Source organism: Erpetoichthys calabaricus, chromosome 1 (assembly GCF_900747795.2).
Source record: "Erpetoichthys calabaricus chromosome 1, fErpCal1.3, whole genome shotgun sequence".
NCBI classification, from domain to species: domain Eukaryota; kingdom Metazoa; phylum Chordata; class Cladistia; order Polypteriformes; family Polypteridae; genus Erpetoichthys; species Erpetoichthys calabaricus.
In genome coordinates this window covers 13,648,627-13,675,133 of record NC_041394.2, presented here as the reverse complement: position 1 = coordinate 13,675,133, position 26,507 = coordinate 13,648,627, and the positions used below count along the sequence as shown (strand labels likewise).

The window sequence follows — 26,507 nt, the reverse complement described above, 5'->3', positions numbered from 1 at the left end:
GCGATTCTAAATTGGCCCTAGTGTGTGCTTGGTGTGTGGGTGTGTTTGTGTGTGTCCTATGGTGGGTTGGCACCCTGCCCGGGATTGGTTCCTGCCTTGTGCCCTGTGTTAGCTGGGATTGGCTCCCGTGACCCTGTGTTCGGATTCATCGGGTTGGAAAATAGATAGATAGATAGATAGATAGATAGATAGATAGATAGATAGATAGATAGATAGATAGATAGATAGATAGATAGATAGATAGATAGCGGGCAGCTATGAACCATAGAGTAAGTACATACTTTAAACATTCTTAACATCAAAATATGGCACCATCAGTAAAACTACAAATGTAAGGTTGGCAACCCTGATCCACATCTCACTCTGTGGGTTATCTCACCTTTTAATTTTCCATCTCAGGATACCTCTTATCCTACATATTTAAACTTTTTCACTTTTTTCAATAGCTCTCTTTGCAGGCATGGCCGTTTTAACATATGGACACTAGCTGGGTGCCCCAGGAGCATAGCGGCCCACAATGTTTTTGATGTCTATGTATGTTTCTGTTTTGCTATCAAAACAGGGGACCCTTTTCACTACTTTGCCCGAGGACCTTGGATGCTGTTAAGACTTGCAGGTTAACTTCTGGACCCTGATCATCATGAAACCTCATATATTCCGTCTTCTTCTTCTTCTTCCTTTTATCTTCAGTCCTCTGTCTTCTAAAGCTCTTCTCCATTCTTCCAACTTTTTCTCTAACACTAGCAACAAAAATACAAAAACCACACAAAAGTTAAGTTTTTATTAAAATACTTCGATAGTCTTAATGTCGTTAATACTGCCATGTAGAATTGTTAAGACGAGCCCCAGGACTGCTGCTGCACTTCCCGTCTGGGCCTGCAGGGGGAGCGCTCGGCTGTGTTTTCATAGGCCAGTCCAACTGAGGATTTTCCCCCTCCCTCGTCTGCAGCACACGGGTTGAAAGGTGAGCGCGCCGTTGTACGGAATACGCGCTCTTGCCCTCAACCCGGAACATGGCTGGAGTGAGCCGAGTCGGCTGGCGGTTGTGGCCAAGCCTCGCGGCTCAGGTCGGCCGGTTAGGCCTGAGAAGCAGGTCCACCTACCGTGGAATTCAAAGCTGGAGACCAGACGGGGCTTTACGTGCCTGGAGCGGGAGGAGAGCGAACGGAGACTGGAGCAAAAGAAGGAGCACCGAGCCGCCGCAGTTTACCGAACTAGACAAGGCGGACGCCTGGGTGAGTAGTTGTCGTGTCGGAAGCGAAAGGCTGTCGCAAGCCACTCCCTGGGTTGCCTTTTACATAACGGGGTTTGGATCAACTTAGAACGATTTTAAAACCGATAGTAGAAGGCTGCGTTTCTACGTGTAGAGACAAGTGTGGCCTGGAAACAGAGACGCCGGACCGTAAAGTGATGGTCTGCACTTTATGCCCCTCATTGCGGTGCCCCGGGTGAGTCATTTAATCTGACAGCTCCCAGTATTAAAATGCGGAAACGGCTATCATCGGGTTCTTGAGAGTAGATATGCAGATAAGTGAGACACTATAATTAATGGGTGTAAAATGAAGTAGTCCGGAAGATGGCGCACTTTCACAGAACATCATTCAAGCTTCATCACTGTCCGGCCAGCGGGTCTTAAATTCTGTCCTGGGGTCCCGCTGTTGTGGCTGCAGGATTTCCTCTCGGCCAACGTCTACGTTTAATGGGACGTCTACATTAATGAAGCAAACTATCGTTCTAATGCAAAAATGACCAAACTGGGTTTGCTAAATGTTTTTGGAATGTAGCAAATATTTTAACACAGTTATCTTCTAACGATCCTGCTAGTGGGGCTGACAGTACTGTAGTAGCAGGCACACCCTGTTCGGTGTCATTTGCCCCATGAATTGCTTTTAATTGTCATTACTAGGATACAATTTGTAGCTCAAAGTACACAAAAAGTTGAAATAATTAGAAAATGACAAGAGAGTTGAACATTTAAAGTTATAGCAAAAATACTGAGATTTTTCAATTACCTGTAAATGTAAGCCTCGCACTGCTGCTTTTCAGAATGCATAATTGGAGAAGGGGGGGGAAAAAAATCAGTTCATTAAATTATGGGATCAATTAGAAGAAAAATTGGCTCACTAATTCTGAAACTGCTTGGCACAAAAACCTGTAGCCACAGTGGGTTCTCAGGACTGAACTTGTGAAAGTATTTAGTCGGAGCGCAATGTAGAATTTACCTCGACTATTCATTTTGATGTTTGAAGTAATGATTTACTTTGAACAATGTGATATGACAATGGTGATATGAAATGATACCGTAAGGCAGCCGGGTAGGTTTCATTTATAATGCAAGAGTCCTATTATGTAAATTGTCAAAAATAAATCAGATATTGGAGGGCTATTACTGAATCCCACTATGTCTATGCAGTACATCTTAATTTATCACTTATAATAGTAATAAACAATGAATATTTGGAGTTGGCTTGCACAACTTATAGAAAATAGAAGGCATATGATCATCTCATCCATCCATCCATTTTCCAACCCGCTGAATCCAAACACAGGGTCACGGGGGTCTGCTGGAGCCAATCCCAGCCAACACAGGGCACAAGGCACGGTGCCAATCCACTGCAGTATGATCATCTCATTTCAGTTTATTTCTGTATGGTGCAGAGCTGTGACAAGTTCTTGGGTAAAATGCCATTGCAGACCATACATACAGTGTATCTGGAAAGTATTCACAGCACATCACTTTCTCCACATTTTGTTGTGTTACAGCCTTATTCCAAAATGGATTAAATTCATTTTTTTTCCTCGGAATTCTACACACAACACCCCATAATGACAACGTGAAAAAAGTTTACTTGAGATTTTTGCAAATTTATTAAAAACAAAAAAATTGAGAAAGCACATGTACATAAGTATTCACAGCCTTTGCCATGAAGCTCAAAATTGAGCTCAGGTGCATCCTGTTTCCCCTGATCATCCTTGAGATGTTTCTGCAGCTTCATTGGAGTCCACCTGTGGTAAATTCAGTTCATTGGACATGATTTGGAAAGGCACACACCTGTCTATAGAAGGTCCCACAGTTGACAGTTCATGTCAGAGCACAAACCAAGCATGAAGTCAAAGGAATTGTCTGTAGACCTCCGAGACAGGATTGTCTCGAGGCACAAATCTAGGGAAGGTTACAGAAAAATTTCTGCTACTTTGAAGGTCCCAATGAGCACAGTGGCCTCCATCATCCGTAAGTGGAAGAAGTTCGAAACCACCAGGACTCTTCCTAGAGCTGGGCTGGCCATCTAAACTGAGCGATCGGGGGAGAAGGGCCTTAGTCAGGGAGGTGACCAAGAACCCAATGGTCACTCTGTCAGAGCTCTAGAGGTCCTCTGTGGAGAGAGGAGAACCTTCCAGAAGGACAACCAGCTCTGCAGCAATCCACCAATCAGGCCTGTATGGTAGAGTGGCCAGACGGAAGCCACTCCTTAGTAAAAGGCACATGGCAGCCCGCCTGGAGTTTGCCAAAAGGCACCTGAAGGACTCTCAGATCATGAGAAAGAAAATTCTCTGGTCTGATGAGACAAAGATTGAACTCTTTGGTGTGAATGCCAGGCGTCACGTTTGGAGGAAACCTGGCACTATCCATACAGTGAAGAATGGTGGTGGCAGCATCATGCTGTGGGGATGTTTTTCAGCGGCAGGGATTGGGAGACTAGTCAGGATAAAGGGAAAGATGACTGCAGCAATGTACAGAGACATCCTGGATGAAAACCTGCTCCAGAGCGCTCTTGACCTCAGACTGGGGTGACGGTTCATCTTTCAGCAGGACAACGACCCTAAGCACACAGCGAAGATATCAAAGGAGTGGCTTCAGGACAACTCTGTGAATGACCTTGAGTGGCCCAGCCAGAGCCCAGACTTGAATCTGATTGAACATCTCTGGAGAGATCTTAAAATGGCTGTGCACCGACGCTTCCCATCCAACCTGATGGAGCTTGAGAGGTGCTGTAAAGAGGAATGGGCGAAACTGGCCAAGGATAGGTGTGCCAAGCTTGTGGCATCATATTCAAAAAGACTTGAGGCTGGAATTGCTGCCAAAGGTGCATCGACAAAGCAAAGGCTGTGAATACTTATGTACATGTGCTTTCTCAGTTTTTTTATTTTTAATAAATTTGCAAAAACCTCAAGTAAACTTTTTTCACGTTGTCATTATGAGGTGTTGTGTGTAGAATTCTGAGGAAAAAAATGAATTTAAATCATTTTGGAATAAGGCTGTAATATAACAAAATGTGGAAAAAGTGATGTGCTGGGAATACTTTCCGGATGCACTGTAGATATATACTGTAGATAGATGTATTTTATATCGCGGATTTGTATTCTTGTATCTGTCATTGTATTGTATTTAATATATTCCCACACTTATTTTACATATTTGCTTTCGTTTGCTAGTCTTTAACCATCGATTGGGGAGGAGGGAAAATGATTATTTGTTAGAGGTATGGCTTGGTATTGATAGGTTTTCTCAGTAATTCATCCAGGCCACAGGTCCTGCTAGTGTGGCTGCCAGCTGGGTAAGGGGTCGGCCGTTACAGCTTAGCTGCTAATAACACAAGCGAAAAACACGAACCCTCCGAAGAAAGACAAAGTCGCTTAGCCGCTAACATCGGCAAAATGGCATCCCTTTTATTTTTCCTCCCGCCGCTAATGCAGACGCGGTGCAAGCACATCGGCAAAAGAAATCCTCCTAGGAGAGAGACACCCAGAGTAGTTCCTTTCAGTTACCTGACATCTCTACATTTCATTTTTTTCTGACGATTCCAGTAGTTTCTCGACCCCGGGCTTTTTACAGCACGGGCTTGCACAGCTAGTATGTTATAAAAGTGCTTTAAAATGACACTTTAAAGAGAATGTGCAAAGTAAATGTTACTATAACATTCAGTAATGTGAAACGGTACAGTAGGTTGTGACCATCTCTCTCAGTCCTGCTTATATTGTGTGCTTTAAGCCAAAAGTGGTAATAATTAGCATTTGGTGAGATAAGCCTTTAGCACTTGTACGGGCAGCATCACCTAAGCTTGCGTAGTCAGTTGGACGGTGCACAAGCGAATGATTGTGGAAGTTCATCATTTGTGAATCTTTCACAACAGAAGTTTTCCTACTAAGTCGGCAAGTAACTTTGATTAAATCTTTTCACTTATCATGCTTATCTGCTGTAATATGGTGTGCTATATAGCTCCCAATCCAGCACAGACTGAGGCAGAGGCACGTGTAACACAAACACTTTTTTATTTTTCTTCAGCCGTGGGGCACGCCTTCCCCGTGTCCCACAGGCCCAACACAGTCCCACAAGCACTTAAATAACAGACAAACCACACTTCTTCTCTCCACCGCAGCACCACCACTCCTCCCAGGCAACCTTGTCCTCTTCCTCCCGATTCTGGCTCCTTGAGTGGTGGTGGCTGGCCCTTTTTATATCCCACCCAGAAGCGGTCCAGGTGCTTGGCCACCTGGTCCTAATTGCCCTTCCAGGTGGGGCTGAAAGTATGACCAGCCAGGCTGCTGACTCCATGCAGCTCCCCCTGGCGGCCATCCGAGCCCCCAACCAGGCTGTGGAGGACTCCATCTCCCATGGAGCAATGCGCCGGGTTGGGGAATCATTGGCTGCCAGGGAGGCTGCCACCAAGTGTCCCGGGGGAGATATTGAACAGTCCATGGCTGCTCCCCCGGAACAGATGTAGCAGAGGCGTCCCTGCCGGGCATGGGACCCGGCTGTCCTTTACAGTGCCCCTCTCTCAGATGAGGCTTCTGGGGCTCATCGGCCTGCCCCACGAGGGCTGGTCCTCTCCAGGACAGGGATTCGGCATTCTTAGCTCCGCGGCTGTGTCCTGTAAAAACACAATAAACAGGTCTGGGGGTGTTGCCCCTACGTCCCTGCCACTCGGACGTCCTCTCTGGACAACACCTCCAGAAGTGGCCACCGCGGCTGCAGTTAAAGCACACCCGACTCCCTCCAGTCCAACCCCTGCGGGACCGGAAGCAGGCAGGAAACCCTTGCCCCTTCGCCCGCTCTGAGGAGGTCACGTTTCGTCTCCGCCTCTCTACAGCGTAGCCCTCCTGCGCCATCAAGTCAATGGGCTTACGCTGTGCTCTGTTAGGAGTTCCCGTTTTCTTCTTCCGGGTCCTCCTTTTCCTCTGGGGTGCACCGACAGCCTGGATCCCCTTATGGGAAGAAGGGAGACCCTGTGCCGTCTGCACCCCTTTAGACGGTCGTAAGACAGGGGTGGGCAGTCGGGGCGTAGTCGTTTGGCAGCTGATATTCACCAGCTGCCTCCCCGCACGCTCTTCTGCCACGCCGTCTGTCATTACAGCCACGTCTTGTGTAGTGGGCGGAGCAGTCTGGCAAGCAGTACTGAGCACCACTGCAGCCGCTGCGCTCCGCCCCCCCAATTTCTCTGCGGCCCAGGCTCCACCTACCTGCACTGCTGCGTCCTGCAGGCTGGAGGCCTATGCCCCCCGTCTCTCGAGCCATTCCACAACGGCTGCCATCGGGGCGCCGATCCTCTTTTCCAAATCGACCTTCGTCTCCTGCAGGACCTGAAACAGCTTAAGCAGGGACTGCAGGGGAAGAAGCACATGTTGCAACTCCCGTGCAGCCCAAAACACATTAAATTATTCGGTCGGCGGTGGACTTGGACTCCCCTCGTCCCCTTCTGCCGACCGCGAGCCATCACGGCCCTGCGGATTCTCCGCAGGCCCGTTCGGGTAACCAGGAGGCTCGGGGAGAAGGTCTGTCAGCCCCGCCTGCAACCTTTCCTCGGCGGGCAACTGACACACGCCCTCCCCCCCTTCACCTGTTTCCAAAAGGAGCTCCTGCTCCTTGAGCAGCAACACCACGCTGGGAAGCATATCCGGGCTCTCCTCCTTCACTGGCTTACTTGGGCCGAAGAGAAGACACAACCCAGCCTCGCTCTCTCCTGAGCTTCCTTCGCCGTCACGCCACAGACAAACCTCCTCAGCCCAGCAACGGGTGGTTCGTCCCTCGGCGCTTTGGAGGTAGGCTGACGCGAACGCGGAAAACCCTTCCCGCGGCCCATCCCCTTTGGGCTCGTCACCTACCTCCGGCTGTGACCCGTGAAGCTGGGTGGCTTGGCGGCGTCTGGCTTCTGTGTCCTTCCGGCTTTCTTTCTCCCCATTGCGCGGTGTTTTGCGGCTCCTGCCGCAGGTGGGCTTTTCAGTGCACTGAGCTGCGCGGCTTCCCTGCAGCTGTGAGCGCGCTCTCCCCGCGCTGTGCTGCGCGTGTCCGCCGGCTAGCCCCGTCGGCGCGTACCTCACGCTGCTCTTCGGTGGCGCGCTTTCCTCAGGAGCGTGCCCCGCTTTGAAGTCCAAAGGGCGCTCTCAGCCCTGTAGTCTGCTGGAGCACGCTCTCTGTCAATTGAGCGCGCTTGACGCTGCGGTGTTGTGTGCGCTCCCCGCGCTGTGGTGTACGTGCCTCTGGGTGCTGTGCCGAGCTGGTATACAAATTTCTATTCAGGTTCCGGTCCAAATGGACAGACCGGGATCCTGCCGACTACGCCACTGTGAAAGGGTGCTCCCGGACACAGGCAGGCAGACACATTTAAATCCATCACCACACGTTTATTTACAATTAATATATACAAGTCTTAAGTGCACCACACTAATAAATCCCCACTGTCTCCCAAAGTCCTGGCTCTCACTAGCCGTCTCTTCTCTCTTCCAAACACAACACACTCAGGGCCTCTCCTTGCCGCCTCCTCTGACCTTGTCCACCTCCTCACCCGACTCCAGCCTTGATTGCAGGGAGGCGGCTCCTTAAATAGGCAGGCGGCTGCAGACCACACCCGGCCACCTGCCACACTGCTTTGAAGCCAAAGTATTTCCAAATTGACAAGGTTAATTTCATAGCCACCAATTAATGTGTCTGTAGTTTTCTGTATTAAATGTGTGCTTTCGTACCTTGTGACAAAAAATGAGGACAACCTGTGGCCAAATTCAAAATGAGGGTAAATTGTAGAAATGGGATATTGGATTATTCCATCAAAATGGTGATGCCCCATTCCCAGTTGACCAACCTGAGAATTCTACACCTCGTCCAACTATATTTTGACCCTTGTGTCTAGTTAATATTGAGGTGTCCGTGGTGGTTCATACACTTGGTAAACGCATTTATGCTTCTAATTTCTGATTATCATTAGCACCTCTGTCTGGAACTAACCTCAATTGAAGTTTTAAATTCCTTTTCACACTTACGCTGCTCATCAGAAATATTTTTTTTTCCTCCTCCTGTAGAACTGGGGTGTTGTACCATGTTAACCATTATGGATGTGGGGAGAAATCAAGCAAAATGACACCTTTTATTGTCTAACTAAAAAGATTACAATATACAAGCTTTCGAAGCAATTCAGGCCCCGTTTCAGGCAAGATGTAGTTCTCACCTTATCCATGATTAGAAGTTGTCCTAAAATTTAAAGGATATTTGATAAATTTGCTAAAAAAGAGAAACATTTTTACCTGCATACTGTAGTATAAATATGTCAGGAAATAATGTCAAATACTGTAATAACTACACAATTAAACCCACACCTAAAATTGCTTTTTGTTCATTAGTAGTTGATAAATGACTAACTCATAGTGGTGTGACTATACTGAAGAAATCAGATTTATTCTGCTTTGTTTTCAGATGCTGAGAAAGGCACATGAAACAGGTGAGAGTTTCTGTTTTGACTGCCAGTTTACCCTGCACTTGACACGTATTTGACCTCTCCAGGTAAAAGTGGTATGTGCAGTCCTCAGTGTTTATTGCTTCTTCAAGAAAACAGGTAAGAAGATGGTTTGAAATTCTCAACTTGCCATGTAATTTAGATTGAGCAGTTTTATCTTTTTAATGAGTTTTGGTCGGCCTCAAAGTTATTCTGGAAAACTGTCTGGCGACTCCAGAGGGAGAAGCAGTACTTTGCCCATGCAGTTTAGAGCAGTGCTTTAGTGCTACTGACCTCACCTGGGGATATAGTTGGCACATTGAGGACCTTCTTAAATCCCACAGACATAACGTTCTTTGACGAAGCAGGGTCAGGGAACACGGAGGTGGATTCATTCATTCATCATTGAAGTAGACCCCAATGTTAAAAAAGTCTGGCCTTGATGCTGACAATCTTAACAATTTCCGGCCTATTTCCCACTTACCTTTCCTGTCAAAAGTTCTTGAGCGTGTTGTAGCTTCCCAACTCACCAATTACCTAACCTCTAATAATTTGATGGAACCCTTTCAGTCTGGATTCAGGGCACGGCACAGCTGTGAAACTGCTCTGCTACGGGTAACCAATGATTTGCTTATGGCAGCAGACTCTGGACAAACTAGCATATTAATTCTGTTAGAGCTCAGTGCAGCATTTGACACTCAGGTCAGACATGACATCCTACTGTCCAGAATGGAGAACATGCTGGGTATCTCTGGCACTGCCCTCCAGTGGTTCAAGTCCTATCTGACTGATAGGCAAGAGTTTGTTAGTCTTGGCAACAGCAGATCCAACTCCGTGCCAGTCACACAAGGAGTCCCTCAGGGCTCTGTCCTTGGTCCTCTGCTTTTCTGTATTTATATGCTTCCCCTTGGCCATATTATCCGTAGTTATGGATTGGGTTATCATTTTTATGCAGATGATACCCAGCTCTACTTCAATGTTAAAAGTGGAACTTCATCAGAGCTTTCTCAGCTCACAACCTGCCTTAGTGAAATTAAAACCTGGATGGAGCAGAACTCTTTAAAATTAAATTGCAATAAAACTGAACTCCTGCAAATTGGGACTAAAATGCAACTTAATAAAATGAGCTCCTTCCCAGTCCATCTTGGCAGTGATCTCATCAGACCTGCCTCTACTGTAAAAAATCTTGGTGTCATTTTTGATTCCTCCCTCACTTATTCCACCCACATAAATCACATTAAGAAACTTTCTTACTTTCACCTCCGTAACATATCCCGTGTTCGCTCCTTCCTCTCCTTCTCTAATGCTGAGAAACTTGTCCATGCTTTTATCACATCCCGCATCGATTATTGTAATTCCCTACTGGCAGGTGCCCCTTCTAATCTTATATCACAGCTCCAGCTTATTCAAAACTCAGCTGCAAGAGTCCGTACATGGACCAGCAGCAGCGAGCACATCACACCATCCTGCTCCGTCTTCACTGGCTCCCTGTGTCTTACAGAATCGAATATAAAATCCTACTAATAACCTACAAAGCTTTAAATAACCTCGCACCAAACTACATCAGTGACCTTCTCCATCACTATGTGCCTGCCCGCCCACTAAGGTCCTCTGATTCTGGTAATCTTGTTGTGCCCCTCACTAATCTACACTCTATGGGTGACAGGGCCTTCAGCTGTATAGCGCCCAGACTCTGGAATGACCTACCAAAATTAATCAGGTCAGCTGACTCCATGAATTCTTTTAAAAAACAACTCAAAACTCATCTGTTCAGGAAGGCTTTTAGCTGTACTTGACTTTATTACCTTTCTCTCAGTTTACATCTCTGTCAAGATGCCAATGTAACCTGTATGTGTGTGCTAGACCATCAATTATGTTGTCTGTTTTTCTCAGAATTTACTGTCTTAATCTTCTTTATTTATTTATCTGGTTTGTTCAATGCTATATACTGTATATTCTGCTGTTCTTTATTATATTCTGTAAGTGCCTTGCGCATGGGAAAGGCGCTATATAAATAAAAATGTATTATTAGAAGTCAGTGTCCGGGCACCAGTTGTTGGTGAAATTCTCCAAGTTTTTAAAGGCTCTGGATATTGTTTGGCTGACCCACCTTTTCAACCGTGACCACACAGGGAAAAAAAAAGCACAGGAAATATCCACATAGAAAAAAGCGCAGAGTCATATAAGCGTACGGGAAATAACCGCACATGGTAAAATGCGCACACGGGAAAAACCGCACATGGAAAAATGCGCATATGGCAAAGGCGTGTATGCAAAGAAGAAAAAAAAAAAAAAGGTTGCGAGATGGAGTTTTCGACCAGTCAGAAGGGCAAGGAAATTCTCGGTTACAAGGGATTTGAATATCTGCATTTTTGCACAACAAGTGGAATAGATATTTGGAAGTGCTGTGAGAATCGATCAACAATGTGCCATTCCTTAATGAAAACGAAGAACGGAGACATTGTACAAGAGCCAGCCAGTCATGAATAGCTAATCCTCTTTAATAAAATCCCTGTGTGCGTCCATGTGTCCGTGTGTGTGTGTGTGTGTGTGTGTGTGTGTGTGTGTGTGTGTGTGTGTGTCTTCTGGTGAAGTGCGCATGTGCGGGGCACTCTTTAATAAAGGACATCATTGCTGGGGAGAGTGCTGATTGGGTACTCGCGGCCGTGCACATAAAATCCGTTGCTGGGGAGACGCCACACATACAATAATCAGCTGCACGCCAGCACAGATTAAAATACTTGCTGGGGAACTGCACAGTACTTGCTGGAGAGACGCCACAGCAAGCTAGAATTAAGAGAGGCAGGATAGGAGATCTTCAAATAGACACAGCACATCAATCAACAGCCACAGAGGAGAGGATAAATGTAATATTAATTATACATACTGTATTGTCATGTACATTTTTATTTTATTTTTATTATTATTTTACTTTAGGCTTCTTGCAAAAATATTTTTGACAAAAAAAAATTAAGACAAGAAACAGAATGAGATCAAGGTCCCTTGCCATTTAATATACAGTGATCCCTCGCTATATCGCGCTTCGCCTTTCGCGGCTTCACTCCATCGCGGATTTTATATGTAAGCATATTTAAATATATATCGCGGATTTTTCGTTGCTTCGCGGGTTTCTGCGGACAATAGGTCTTTTAATTTCTGGTAAATGCTTCCTCAGTTGGTTTGCCCAGTTGATTTCATACAAGGGACGCTATTGGCAGATGGCTGAGAAGCTATCCAGCTTACTTTCTCTCTCCCTCTCTCTCTCTCTCTCTCTCTTGCGCTGACGTAGGGGGGTGTGAGCAGGGGGGGCTGTGTGCAGCTGCTTCCTGAAGGACAGGCTGCATGGAGCTTTGCATACTTAAAAGCTCAAAGGGCACGTATTGATTTTTTTTATCTGTCTCTCTCTATCTCTCTCTATCTCTCTCTATCTCTTCCTGCTCCTGACAGAGGGGGTGTGAGCTGCCGCCTTCAACAGCTTTGTACCGGCGGTGCTTCGCATACTTAAAAGCCAAAAAGCCCTATTGATTTTTTTTTTGACTGCTTGCTTTGCACTCCTTTGAAAAGGAAGATATGTTTGCATTCTTTTAATTGTGAGACAGAACTGTCATCTCTGTCTTGTCATGGAGCACAGTTTAAAAAAAAAAAAAGAGACAAATGTTTGTTTGCAGTGTTTGAATAACGTTCCTGTCTCTCTACAACCTCCTGTGTTTCTGCGCAAATCTGTGACCCAAGCATGACAATATAAAAATAACCATATAAACATATGGTTTTTACTTCGCGGATTTTCTTATTTCGCGGGTGGCTCTGGAACGCAACCCCCGCGATGGAGGAGGGATTACTGTAGATTGTTCCTACTAATGTTTATGCACTACTGTTCTAGCGCCCGTTATTGTAATGGGCTTAATGTCTAGTTTACAATAATACTGTTAATTAGGGTGTGTTAATCTTTTATATTTTATTATAATAAAAATGTCTAGCAGTTATAGGTGGTGTAAATTTTATATTTGTAATAGTTATATGTCGCCGTCGTATGCTTTTTTCCGCGTGCGCACTTTACCGTATGCGTATTCTTTCATGTGCGTTTTTTTCCATGCACGCATTTTACCGTGTGCGGTTTTTTTCCCATGCGCTTTTTTTCTATGTGGATATTTCCTGTGCGTTTCTTTCCGGGATTCCTTTTCAACATTTCATGGAGGTTGGGGACAGTGCCTCTGAATTGGCAAACTAGGGTGGTTGTCCCCATCTTTAAGAAAGGGGACTAAAGGATGTTTTCCTTACCCTCTATGATAAAGTTTATGCCAGGGTTCTACAAAGGGGGGTCCCGCTGTTGTTTGAAGCTTTGATTCAGAGGAACAATGTGGATTTCATCCCTGGGTGCAGAACGCTGGATCAGCTTTTTGCCTTTGCAAGGATTCTGGAGGGTTCATTGGAGTGTGCCCGGCCAGTCTACATGTATTTTATGCACTTGGAAAAGACATATGACCGTTTTCCACTGGGTGTCCTGTGGGATGTGCTTTGGGAGTATAGGGTACCTGGCAATCCAGCTGTTCTTGGCTATTTGGTCCCTGTACAACTGTAATGAAAGCTTTGGTTCACTTTGCTGGTATAAAGTCAGACTCATTCCCGGTGGGTATGGGACAAAGCCAAGACTGCTCTTTGTCTCCGATTCTGTTCGTAATTTTTATGGACAGAATTTCTAGGTGCAGCCAAGGAGTAGAGGTGGCTACTTTGGTGGCTACAGGATCGCTTCTTTTTCTTTTTGTGTATGATGTGGTCCTGCTGGCTTCATTAAGCTGTGATATTAGACCTGTACTGGGGTAGTTTGCAGCAGAGTGTGAAGTGGCCGAGATGAGGATAAGCACCTCCAAGTCCAAGGTCATGGTGATCAGCCAGAAAAGGTCGGAGTATCCTCTCCAGGTTGGAAATGTGGTTGTTCCTCCAACAGAGGAGTTTTAAGTATGCCAGGATCCTGTTCATGAGTAAAGGAAGAAGGGAACAGTAGATCGACTGTCATATCAGAGCAGAGTCTGCAGAGGGGTGGACATTGTACTGGTCTGTCATGTTGAAGATGGAACTGAGCTGAAAAGTATAGCTCTCGATTTACTGGTGGTTCTGTGTTCCTAACCTCACCTTTGTGTCACAAGCCGTGGGTGGTGACTGAAAAAACAACATTGTACATGCAAGCAACAGAAATGTGTTTCCTTCACAGGTTATGTAGGCTCAGCCTTAGAGACAGGGTGAGAAGCACAAACATCTGTGAGGAGCACAAAATAAAACTGCTTCTCCTCCACATCGAAAGGATCCAGTTGAGGTGAGGTCAGGTATCTGATTAGGACACCTGCTAGAGGGAGGTGTTTCAGGCATGTCCAGCAGGGAGGAGACTTCAAGGCAGACCAAGGAAATGCTGAGAAGATTGCATCTCTTTGGTATCACCCTGGAGGAGATGGAGGAAGTGGTGGGGAAAAGATATGTCTGGACATCATTGCTTAGACTGCTGCCCCCACTACCTAGATCCAGATAAGTGGCAGAAAATGGAAAGATCTTTTAAATAGTTAGTGGTATTGGTTTTTTTAAAGAGAAAACTTACATTATGGTGTGTGTATCCTAAGGCAGAATAAAATGCTACATATTTTGTTTGGTTACCTTCTCATAAGTCACATTTCTGTTTTTTTTTTTTTTTTTTCTCTTTTTATAGGTTTCCTGTCATGGTTTCGAAATGGTCTTCTGGCATCAGGAATCGGAGTAATTGCATATGTGCAAAGTGATTTAGGCAGAGAAGCGGCCTACAGTACGTGTTTAAGGGTGCATTGTATCAGTGATCACAATTAAAATGCATTTGGTTGACCGATTGTAAAGTTAATGGAAAGTTGGTTACATTTAGTACTTATCTTTGAGAATTTTTCATTCACCAATATTGTGTATGTTCAGTATAAAGTTATATGCTGAATATGTTCTTTCATAACATCTGTGGGCAAATACCGTATATACTCCTATTTAGGTCGGGTCTTGAAACCAGAAAAACAAATCATAAAATCGGACCCTGACTTGTACGCTCGTTCAAAAATGCAACATTTAATTATTTTTTTTTTTTATGTCTTCTTGCCTCCGCCAATCTCGCTTCAGTTTCTCAGAAGCATCGAATTTTGTTGCAGCAGCACAGTTATCAATTTCTTTCAGTACTAATTTAAAACCAGCTTTATATTCTCTTCTGATCGAATGCTCCATCGTAGATAAGGGATGCTCTTACGATAAAGGTGTATGAGGGTGTGAGATACAAAAAACACAAATCAGTGCAAACATTGTTTCGGAATAGTTTGGGTATTACCGTGTGGTCACGTAGGCACAATAGAGAGAAAGAGAGGTTAGGAGCACATGCTCATACAGCGCATTGCCACACCCGCATAGAAGAAAAAGGCCGTGTACTCTGTGGTTACTCTCTCAGGTGGGCATTAGCATATCATAATCCCTCGTACTAATAGCGTGAGTTTTCCACATTTGACATATACAAGTGACATTATAAAATACCAGAAATAATACTGTAAAATTAAGTCCCGCTTTCTCTGCGAGTATACACGGTTGTTTTAATGGTAATAAAAAAAGTCTACGTCAGACATGTTAAACTCAGTGAAGCTTATACAAGTAAAGAATCAATATAAACATAAGGACAATTAGGATTGTCCCCAACAGCCCCCCAAACAAGATTAACACCAACATGCTTTTGACATTCAATTAATGTTGAAGACCTATACTTAGATAAGTTCATGCACCTCACAACGTATGGGTCAGTATTATGAAATTTAGTATTTCTGATCTTGATTGACCAGAGCCATTTACCAGATAGTAGAGTCAGCAGAGGGTGGTGGGGGTATGAGGGGTCAGTAAGATTTTAGAAGTAGTACACAAGTTCCTTTAGCCGCATACCATCCTTGGTAGAGGAATTGCAATACCAAATCACGAGGGAGAAGGTTGAAACACTTGTTGAAAATGGTCATTTGTTCCAGTGAAGTTCTGTACTTGAACTGCGATGCGTGAACAGTATCTTTTGAGTATCCTTGACTATAATGTGTTGATATCCAATGTTGTTAAAGTGTTGGAAGAGGTGGTGCCAGGGAAATTGAGATTTTTAATCTCTAAAACCTGGGCATTGATTTATAATGGTACAGTTATATGAAAAAATTTGGGAACCCCTCTTAATTCTTTGGGATTTTTTGTTTCTCATTGGCTGAACTTTCAAAGTAGCAACTTCCTTTTAATATATGACATGCCCTTATGGAAACAGTAGGATTTCAGCAGTGACATAAAGTTTATTGGATTAACAGAAAATATGCATCATAACAAAATTAGACGGGTGCATAAATTTGGGCACCCCAACAGAGATATGACATCAATACTTAGTTGAGCCTACTTTTCAAATCTAACAGCCTCTAGACGCTGTCCTCCTATAGCTTTTGATGAGTGTCTGGATTGTGGATGGAGGTATTTTTGACCATTTTTCCATACAAAATCTTTCCAGTTCAGTTCAATTTGATGGCTGCCGAGCATGGACAGCCTGCTTCAAATCTTCCCATAGATTTTCGATGATATTCAAGTCAGGGGACTGTGACAGCCATTCCAGAACATTGTACTTCTCCCTCTGCATGAATGCCTTTGTAGATTTCAAACTGTGTTTTGGGTCATTGTCTTGTTGGAATATCCAACCCCTGCGTAACTTCAACTTTGTGACTGATGCTTGAACATTATCCTGAAGAATTTGTTGATATTGGGTTGAATTCATCTGGCTCTCGACTTTAGCAAGGGCCCCAGTCCCTGAACTAGCCACACAGCCCCACATCATGATGGAACCTCCATTAAATTTGACAGTAGGTAGCAAGTGTTTTTCTTGGAATGCGGTGTTCTTCTTCCGCCATGCAAAGTGCAAAGACCAAATAATTCCATTTTTGTCTCATCAGTCCAAAGCACTTTTTTCCAAAATGAATCTGGCTTGTCTAAATGAGCATTGGCATACAACAAGTGACTCTGTTTGTGGCGTGAGTGCAGAAAGGGCTTCTCTCTCATCACCCAGCCATACAGATGTTCTTTGTGCAAATTGCTCTGAATTGTAGAACGATGTACAGATACACCATCTGCAGCAAGATGTTCTTGCAGGTCTTTGGAGGTGATCTGTGGGTTGTCTGTAACCATTCTCACAATCCTGCTCATATGTCGCTCCTGTATTCTTCTTGGCCTGCCAGACCTGCTGGTTTAACAGCAATTGTGCCTGTGGCCTTCCATTTCCTGATTCCATTCCTTACAGTTGAAACTGACAGTTTAAACCTCTGAGATGGCTTTTTGTAGCCTTCCCCTAAACCATGAGACTCAACAATCTTTGTTTTCAGATCTTTGGAGAGTTGCTTTGATGATCCCATGCTGTCACTCTTCACAGGAGAGTCAAAGGGAAGCACAACTTGTAATTGACCACCTTAAATACCTTTATATCTCATGATTGGACACACCGGTCTATGAAGTTCAAGGCTTAACGAGCTCATCCCACCAATTTGGTGTTGTAAGTAATCAGCATTGAGCAGTGACAGGCATTCAAATCAGCACAATGACAAGGAGACCCACATTTGTGCACAGCCAGTTTTTCACATTTGATTTAATTTCATGCAACTAAATACTGCGTCACTAAAAATCTTTGTTTGGAAAACACTGCAGTACTCCGATGTTCCTAGGAAATGAAAGACATACCACGGTTATCTTTATTGTTGAAAGGAGAGTCAATTATTATGCAGGCTGAGAGGGGGTCCCAAACTTTTTCATATGACTGTAAGAGTGATTTCTTACCTTAAATTCCACACATATATTCTTTAGTTTTCTACAGTAACTTCTGATTATATAGTGTTCATCATTTAGTCATGCCACTTTTATTTCTGTTTGTGGACTCATTGTAAGATTTATGGAACCAGTAAGTGCAGTGTCACAGGCAAATCTGACCATTACAGAATCAATCAATCCATCCATCCATTATCCAACCCGCTATATCCTAACTACAGGGTCACGGGGGGTCTGCTGAAGCCAATCCCAGCCAGCACAGGGCGCAAGGCAGGAAACAAACCCCAGGCAGGGCGCCAGCCCACCACAGCCATTACAGAATCCATCCTTCCATTCTCCAACCTGCTGAATCCGAACACAGGGTCACGGGGGTCTGCTGGAGCCAATCCCAGCCAACACAGGGCGCAAGGCAGGAAACAAACCCCGGGTAGGGCGCCAGCCCACCGCAGCCATTACTGAATCTCCCTGTGAAATTCAGGTCTTTGTGTACAGTTTATAATGGAGCCATAATTAAGACACCCCTACTTGGATAAGGAAGCTTTGAGGTGATCCTTCATCTTCACACCTTCTCCCTGTCAGAGTAGTACAGTTGAAGTCAGAAGTTTACATACACTTAGGGTGAATTCTTTATTAACCCTCCACAGATTTTACATTAAGCTATAAATTTGGCATATCATTTAAGACATCTACTTTGTGCAGGGCTGAAGTAATTTTTTACAACAATCTTCATAGGGTATTTCACTTTTTATTGACCAAATCACAATTCCAGTGGGTCACACGTTTACAAACACTATAACTGTGGTTTGAAATAGCTTGGAAAGTTCCAGAAAATTATGTCGAGCCTTTAGGCAATTACACAATGAGGTCAAATATAACCGGTTTAGGTGATGTAAAAGTAGTAAAAAGTGGTACAGGAGCATGTTACTGTACTGAAATACCATAACAGTAAACACTTGTAATGATACCATTAATGACTTTCCCAGAGCTTTCTTGGGCAATGGTTCACAGCAGGATTGTCAAGTTTTGGTGTTTTAATCTTCCACTCATTTTTAGTCCTGTTCATTTTGAACACATTATTCCTTTGTAGGCAAAAATGTGAAACGTTGCACAATTGTTATTGCTTTCCTTACATACCCTACAATGTATGTGTATGTATATGTGTGACATCTGTAACATGTGTTTGTTTTATGCATACTGGAGAAAGAGTTGATCATTCTTGGAGAGATGCTTTTGTATTGGGATATGTGTTTATGGACATAAATCTACCCAATCCAAAAGAACCTGTGCACATTTAGATAATAAGAACCAAGTGAACGAGAACAGGCCATTCAGCCCAACAAACTCACAGATCCTATTCAGCTCGATTCTCTAAGATAACATGGAGTCAGGATTTGGGGGTCCCTAAAGTTCTACTTTTTGCCACACTACTTGAAAATTCATTCCGTGTATTTAGAAAAACTTAACTTTTGCAAGACATTTACCATTAAGTTTCCAACAATGTCTCAGATTCTTTCATCAAGAACACAATTTTTAAACAATTATAGGGATCCACTGCATTTCAGTCATGTCTCCTCTTAATAAGTATTTGCTTAAAGTAAAATGGTTTAGTTCCTTTGACCTTTCTTTATAATGTATACCTGTTAGTCTTTTTATTGGTCAAGTCACTCTCCTTTGGACTTTTGCTTGTTCTTCTATGATTTTTTTTAAAGTAATAAGGACACTAAAACTATATACAGTACTTAAAGATGAGGCCTCACTAGTGTGTTATTTAGTTTAAGCATAATCCCCCTTTGTACTGGGCTTGTACTCCATGCATCATGTATATATAACCTAACATCCTATTAATGTTCTTATGATGTTCTCTCTCTGGATGTAGATAATAGAGTCCACTATGACTAGATCCTTATCACAAGGGGTACTTTTAAGTTTTAAACCTCCTATTTAGATAGAACTTTATTTATATACTGTATATACACACACATACACACACACACACAGAAGACTCCTGATTTGGCAGTCCTAGTCCCAGGGAGACATTCTACAAGCATATTGCTGTTGGTTATGAAGGAGCCCCAGTTGCATTTCTTGACACACTTCTGCTGATTGCGGACTTTCAGCCACCCAGTTAGTGTCAGTGTGTCAAAGAGTAGATGTGCAGCAATGTTCATAATGGCACTAAGATTTGTTTTAATCTTCACCGTTGGTACTACTCCCAGGGGTTCTAGAGTGTGTCCCATAACAAAGCCCTCCATTTTAATTAATTTGTTAATTCAGTAGAATTGCACTGAATTGCACTGGCCATCACAGTGTTGTAGAAGATGTGAAGGACGTCATTTCTCACAGTAAAGAAGCACAGTCTCCTAAAGAAGAAGAGCTGCTCTGACCTTTCTTATATACTTCTTCTGTGTTCCAAGACCAGTCCAGCCTGTCATTGATGTAGACCCCCATGTATTTATAGGAGTGCACCACCTCTACATCCACTCCTTGAATAGTGACCCGACATAAAGGCTGTTTGTTGTGGTGAAGGTCTATAACCTGTCCCTTAGTTTTGCTGATGGTAAGATGCAGACAATTATCTTTGCAACAGGAAGCAAAGTTATCCCCTGAGTCCTTTATTCTCTCTCATCTCCTTTATCAATGCACCCCATATGTGCCAAATCATCTGAGAATTTCTGCAATTGACGTGACCTACTGTTGTATTTATAATCTGAGGTGTGCAGCCTGTTCCTTGTGGTGCTCTAGTGTTGTTCACACAATCATTGAGTCTCACACACTGTTGTCTGCCTAACAGATAGACTATTACTAGGACACCATAGGCTCATCCACCTGCCTATCTCTGAGCTGGATGAACAGGAATGACTGGATGGTATTGAACGTACTGGAGAAATAAAAAAAATGTTATTTAGTCTATATCTAACATTTTTACATCTTTTGTGTAATACCTTACATTTACTTAAACTTCATCTGCCACAAATCTGTCCAAGCCTGTATGCTGTCCAAGTCCATTTGTAACGTTTCAGATGATTCATGATTATCTGTCCTTCTTAGTTTACTATTCTCTGCAAACTTAACCATTTTATTCTTTATATTTGTATCAAAACATTTATGAATATTAAACAGAGTAGCAGCTAGACAACTGACCCTTGAGGGACATCACTTTTAATATCACCTTAGTCTGAAAAGGTTCCCCTCTCCATAACCTTTTGTTCTTGGTGTTTAAGCCAATTAGGTACCCAGCTGCACAAAGCCCCTTGAATTCCCACATCATTTAATTTGATTACTAGCCCCTCACATTGTATCTTATAAAAAGCCTTCTGAAACCCAAGGTAAATCATGTTGTAGGCACCTCCTTTATCATACATATATTTTTGTGTTTCCTCGTAGAATTCAAGTAAATTAATCTATGCTAATGATTTGCTAATGCACATTTTCTTTACAAAAGATACTCAACCTTTATTTTCCTTAATAGTCATCAGCATAGTCAAAGTATTTCATAGCTTTACATTGTAATAAGGAGACAGAAACGTATAAAGGTTTGGTGTTTCCGGCCCCGTATACTGTACAGAAATTGCAATAAACAAAAAATTCGGTCAATGCTCTGACTTGCGGTCATTACAAAACACACCCTTGTAGTGGATAGAGGGAACTTAAATAAGGAGGGACCGGAAACTGATGACTGGAATGCTGGGAGGAACCAAAGTGTATTATGGGAGTCGTGACATCATCAAGGTGAGACCAGAGGAAGGGATGGAATGCCGAAGTGGCAGCACGTGGGTTAGTAAGTCCGGGGAAAGTTATGGCGGCGTTGTTTCTGTCTTTCTGTGGGAACAAGAGAAAGAAAGGTTAGGACCCCGCCTTAATCCCCTGGCACGATGTGTTACGCTACTCGTCGGGTCTTTTCACGGCTCCCCATGCGCATGTGCGTAACAACATTAATTAGAAATACTTACTATTTGGCTTACCTGCACCACAGTTGGAAACATCCATCCATTTTCCAACCCGCTGAATCCGAACACAGGGTCATGGGGGTCTGCTGGAGCCAATCCCAGCCAACACAGGGCACAAGGCAGGAACCAATCCCGGGCAGGGTGCCAACCCACTGCAGGACACACAAACACACACCCACACACTAGGGCCAATTTAGAATCGCCAGTCCACCTAACCTGCATGTCTTTGGACTGTGGGAGGAAACCGGAGCGCCCGGAGGAAACCCACACAGACACGGGGAGAATATGCAAACTCCACGCAGGGAGGACCCAGGAAGTGAACCCGGGTCCCCAGGTCACCCACCTGCGAGGCAGCAGCACTACAGTTGGAAACAGGTTTTTTATTTATTAAATTTTTTTAAGCAAGGTGATATTCTTTCCTACCATGTAATGCAACATTTGTGTGCAATATTGTCCTGCTAAAACTCACAGATGCATCAAGGGAAAAGTGTGTGGACATCAGCTTTTTTTGTTTTGAAGAATTGCCGTGATTCATAGGAGTAACTTTCAATATTTACTGTTCTTTATTTCAGGTTTCTTTATCCTTGGTGGTATTTGCATCTGTTTTGGAGGAGCTTCCTATGTGGCAAACCTGTTTGCTTTGCGGCGCACTATGCTCCTTTCTGTGAAAGCGGCACTGCTGAATAGCCTGGTGGTCTTCACGGCAGCCCTTTTCTGGTTGTGTGCCATTTCATTGTACATTGGTCAACTGGAGATTGAAACAACAAGTGAGGAGGAAGAGCGAGAGGGCTGCCAGCACTGTCAGAATGAAGAGGACTCAAAAGAGAGCAAAGACCAGAAGGAGAAATAAATGCTCCGCAAATACAATGCAGTGCAGTTGTAAGATGTTATTTTCTGGTGCAATACTATTATCTGTTGCTTTAACAATCCAAAAAAAGAGAAAAAAACACAAAAGCATGTTCTAACAATTGGATGGGAGGCTACTTTTTAATTGAAGATTTTAAAAAAGAATGTATATACTACTATATTTTTATCAAGTGCAGTATTACACCAACTCTTTAATGCTTTGCCACTACAGCTACAACCCCAGGCCAGTTTACTTGTCTTCTGTTTATTGGGTTAGTTGGTCAGGTTTAAGCGAGGGGGTTTGCTCAAATCATGTGTTTCTTGTATTATGTAATTTGTTTTTTCCTTTTGTTCAATAATTTCCACAGAAGGCCATTCTGAATTGTGGTTTCTATTGACAGCATATTCTTACAGTTCATTCAAATCAAATTTAGGGTCAGGTGGATGTGTTTTTGTTTTGTTTTTTTGCAGTTTGGACTTTTGCTTAAAGAGAAAAAAAAAGAATCCTCTTAAAATGTACAATATATTATTTAATACACGAGTTTTATTTTGTTCATTCTATATTGGGAGCATTTGATGTATTTTTAGGTTCAACGTCTTTTTCTTTTTTTTTTTTTTCTTTTCTCAATATAAAAATCTTTCATAGTGGGGTTTTGATTACATTTACATTTACATTTACAACATTTAGGAGACGCTCTTATCCAGAGCGACTTACAACAGTGCTTAGTAGTCTACGACTGTTCTTCAGTCTTTTTAGGCTAGGATTAAATCTACTGTCATTAAACAAGTTACCGCTGACCAAGTTGTACACAAAACCATGCTAGAAGAAAAGAGTAAGTTTAGTACAATTTTTTTTTTTTTTTTTTTTTATATATAAAGAGAAAGGGTAGAAAAAAAAGTATGGGGACTTTAGTCCCCTAAGTGCTGTTTAAAGAAGTGTGTCTTCAGACGACGTTTGAAGACAGTGAGGGTCTCTGCTGTTCGTACAACTACGCTGAGATATTTTAGATTTAGCCGCATCTCAGTCCAAGGTGGTTTACAATATCATGATACTTTACAATTATTTGAACATTTTCAAGCAGATGAAATGCTGTAATAAGGAGGGTCACACAGTGAGTGTAACACAGGAATATGAATTGGCATTATTGGGCTTTAATAGTCTGTTGTAGCGAGTTCCTCTTGAATTAAGATGAGTAGCCCAGCACACACACGAATCTCCTACTCTTAGGAAAAACTAATTCTATCGGGAACGGAACCAAACAGAATCATCCATCCATTATCTAACTCGCTATATCCTAACTACAGGGTCATGGGTTTCTGCTGGAGCCAATCCTAGCCAGCACAGGGTGTAAGGCAGGAACAAATCCCGGGCAGGGCACCAGCCCACCTCAGATCACTCACACGCCAAGCACACACTAGGGACAATTTAGGATCGCCAAACTTTCTAACCTGCATGTCTGTGGACTGTGGAAGGAAACCCACGCAGACACGGGGAGAACATGCAAACTCCACGCAGGGAGGACCCGGGAAGCTAACCCAGGTCTCCTTACTGCGAGGCAGCAGCGCTACCACTGTGCCACCATACCACACCAAACAGAACCTTAGCCCCAATTTGCTCCCCTTAGATCAGTGGTTCTCAAGCTCGGTCCTGGGGCCCTGGCTACAGGGTTTTGTTCCAACCAACTTCTGTTTTTAATTAGACTGCCAGCCTAATGAGGTGCTGCTGGAGTAAGTGAATTTCCCCTTGGGATTAATAAAGTATCTATCTATCTATCTATCTATCTATCTATCTATCTATCTATCTATCTATCTATCTAATGAAGTGATCTGTTATTATCCAGTTTCTGTGTTTTGCAGTCAATTTAAAAATTCCGAAACTAAGTTTGGTAATTTTTTTTTTAATATAAAAATGTACTAAGAAGCTATATGAGAAATGTTTTTTTTTTACTTTTTAACAATATTTTCATCCTGATTTGTATTGTTCTTTTCAAGTTTTTCTGGTTATTTAATACATTATCTACTAATTAGTAGGTCTGACGCTGAAGTAGTTGCAGCTTTACATCATTCAGAATTGTTTTCCCAAGTGTCTGCTCTGCTTCTTTTTAATTGTCATTATTAGGATACAACGAAAAAAGCAAAATACACAGAAAAAGTTCAAAGTAAGATAGTGAAACAATAAATACTTCTAAATATGGTATAAATGTAAAAATGATAGAATTTTGTATTTCTGAATGTAGAATAAGAGAAGAGAAAAAAGACCAGATTAGGAATCTGGTTGGAACAAAAGCCTGCAGCCACCGAGGGTCCCCTGGACTGAGTTTGAGAACCCCTGCCTTAGATAGAGATGTCCTTTATGGTTTTAAAAAAAATGGAAATAAAAACTGTGAGCACCGAAGTCGGAAAATGACGAGATAAACACCAATTTAAAATTAAAAGCAATTTCTTTATTCTTGGTGAGAGATTGTGAGACTGACCAATCACCACCACCCCCATGGCTCACCTAACTGATTTCAGTTTTGGGCAGACTGAAAAAAGAAAAAACTGTTCACCCTTTTATCCCCTAGCTTGTTCATTAGCCAAAGAGAGAACAGAAAAAAAACCTAACCGTTCATTTTGAGGTCATACATAGATTCAGTCCTCACACAAACCCATTTTAAGCAGTTTTCTTAAAGTTCATTGCATTAGTTATAAAGAGATTACATTCTTATAACTTTAATGTCTTCATTAGATTATATTTGTTTGATTAGATTAATAATCCTTATTTATTAATTCATAAATGACAATTTTTGTCATATAATTTTAAGCAAGAGTGAAGAAAACGATCACATTGATTCATAATATCACAGGGTGTTCTGTTTCACATAGAAAAATGAAATCAGTCTCCTATTCTTTGCATAAACATAATTCCTTTCCTACCTAAATGCAAATCAAATCATATAGAAGTATAAAATCATAGTTCTGTGCAGTATGATTAATACAAAATACAGTCATTGGTATTTTGTGAGTTAAATACTTATAATCATCTGCGGTGGGCTAGCCCTGCCTGGGGTCTGCTTTCTGCTTTGCGCCCTGTGTTGGCTGGGATTGGCTCCAGCAGACCCCTGCAACCCTGCAGTTAGGATATAGCAGGTTGGATAATGGATGGATGGATGGATACTTATAATCATTACAGTTAATATTTTTTCTGCTTTCTCACCACCCAAACAATTAAGTTAATTAAACAAACAAGAATATATATTATAAACAACCCAACAAAACTATAAACAACCTTTAACCAATCCTACCCAAATCCTGAACAAATCAACAGCTACTAATTAACACCCGCTTTTTGAACCCCTCTATAATGCACTCCCCGAAAAAGGCGAAACAAAAAAGGGGAAAGAAAGAAAAAGAAATACAACCATTTACAGACAGCACAAAAATATTCACAACACATACAAATATAAATTAGACATACACGCTCCCCACGCGTTCCCAGTTCCTTTTATATCAACTTTGTCTTGGCTTTGAATCCAACCGGCCCGGGAAGTCCGCCAATAAATCCAGCATACTAGCCAAAGTATTCCCCTGACTTGTTAGATAAAAAGAAGCGATCTCAACTATTTTATTGAATGTCGAAGACCGCCTCACCCAGATGTATTGGCATTAACGTCCTCTATGGCAGACGCCAGCGTCAAAAATGCAAGGCAAAGCCGTGCACTCCGGCGACCTTTCCTGGTTAGCCAGTACTCTCTTTTTTCCCGTGCGCCCAGACCGTTCTAGGTATGGAGCCTTATTTGCTTTACAGATAGCTTCCTTGCTCATCCACCTTCCCAGCTCCTTTCTTAAACAATCCTTTTTAAAATGCGCGCCTCCTTCCCTTTATTAAGTCGGTTCTCCTTGTTACGACATACAAAAGCGCGTTTAGTCAAGGACCCACATGCATGGTTTGGCCCCCTGCTCCCCTTAAAAAGACATCCTCCATGACACTCATTCCCTCGGACATCTATTTCAAAGGGAGCAAGCGGCAGAAACAGACCACAGTACATAAAATATGTAGCAGCCATTACACTGTACCTTCATCAGTTTAGTAACTTGGAACATTTCCCAGTGTAACTGATAGCACAGCAATCTTAAAATTGCTTAAATTACTTTTATACAGTGGGTACGGAAAGTATTCAGACCCCCTTCAATTTTTCACTCTTTGTCATATTGCAGCCAT

At 42.9% G+C, this 26,507-nt stretch overlaps 1 protein-coding gene across 1 annotated transcript; it reads left to right on the top strand.

Moving 5' to 3' along the window:
- Positions 1-918: 918 nt before the first annotated feature.
- Positions 919-22,867, top strand: tmem160 (transmembrane protein 160). The gene is made up of 4 exons (XM_028795681.2): positions 919-1,235; positions 8,684-8,708; positions 14,398-14,490; positions 22,033-22,867. The coding sequence occupies exons 1-4, from the start codon at positions 1,014-1,016 to the stop codon at positions 22,308-22,310; spliced, it is 618 nt and encodes a 205-aa protein (XP_028651514.1). The 5' UTR covers positions 919-1,013; the 3' UTR covers positions 22,311-22,867.
- The last annotated feature ends 3,640 nt before the right edge of the window (positions 22,868-26,507 follow it).

Bases quoted from the DNA above. Each gene is read 5' to 3' on its own strand.
- tmem160 (XM_028795681.2), top strand. From the start codon at position 1,014: ATGGCTGGAGTGAGCCGAGTCGGCTGGCGGTTGTGGCCAAGCCTCGCG. The intron at 8,709-14,397 runs GTGAGAGTTTCT...CTCTTTTTATAG, and splicing joins GAGAAAGGCACATGAAACAG to GTTTCCTGTCATGGTTTCGA. The intron at 14,491-22,032 runs GTACGTGTTTAA...TCTTTATTTCAG, and splicing joins AGGCAGAGAAGCGGCCTACA to GTTTCTTTATCCTTGGTGGT.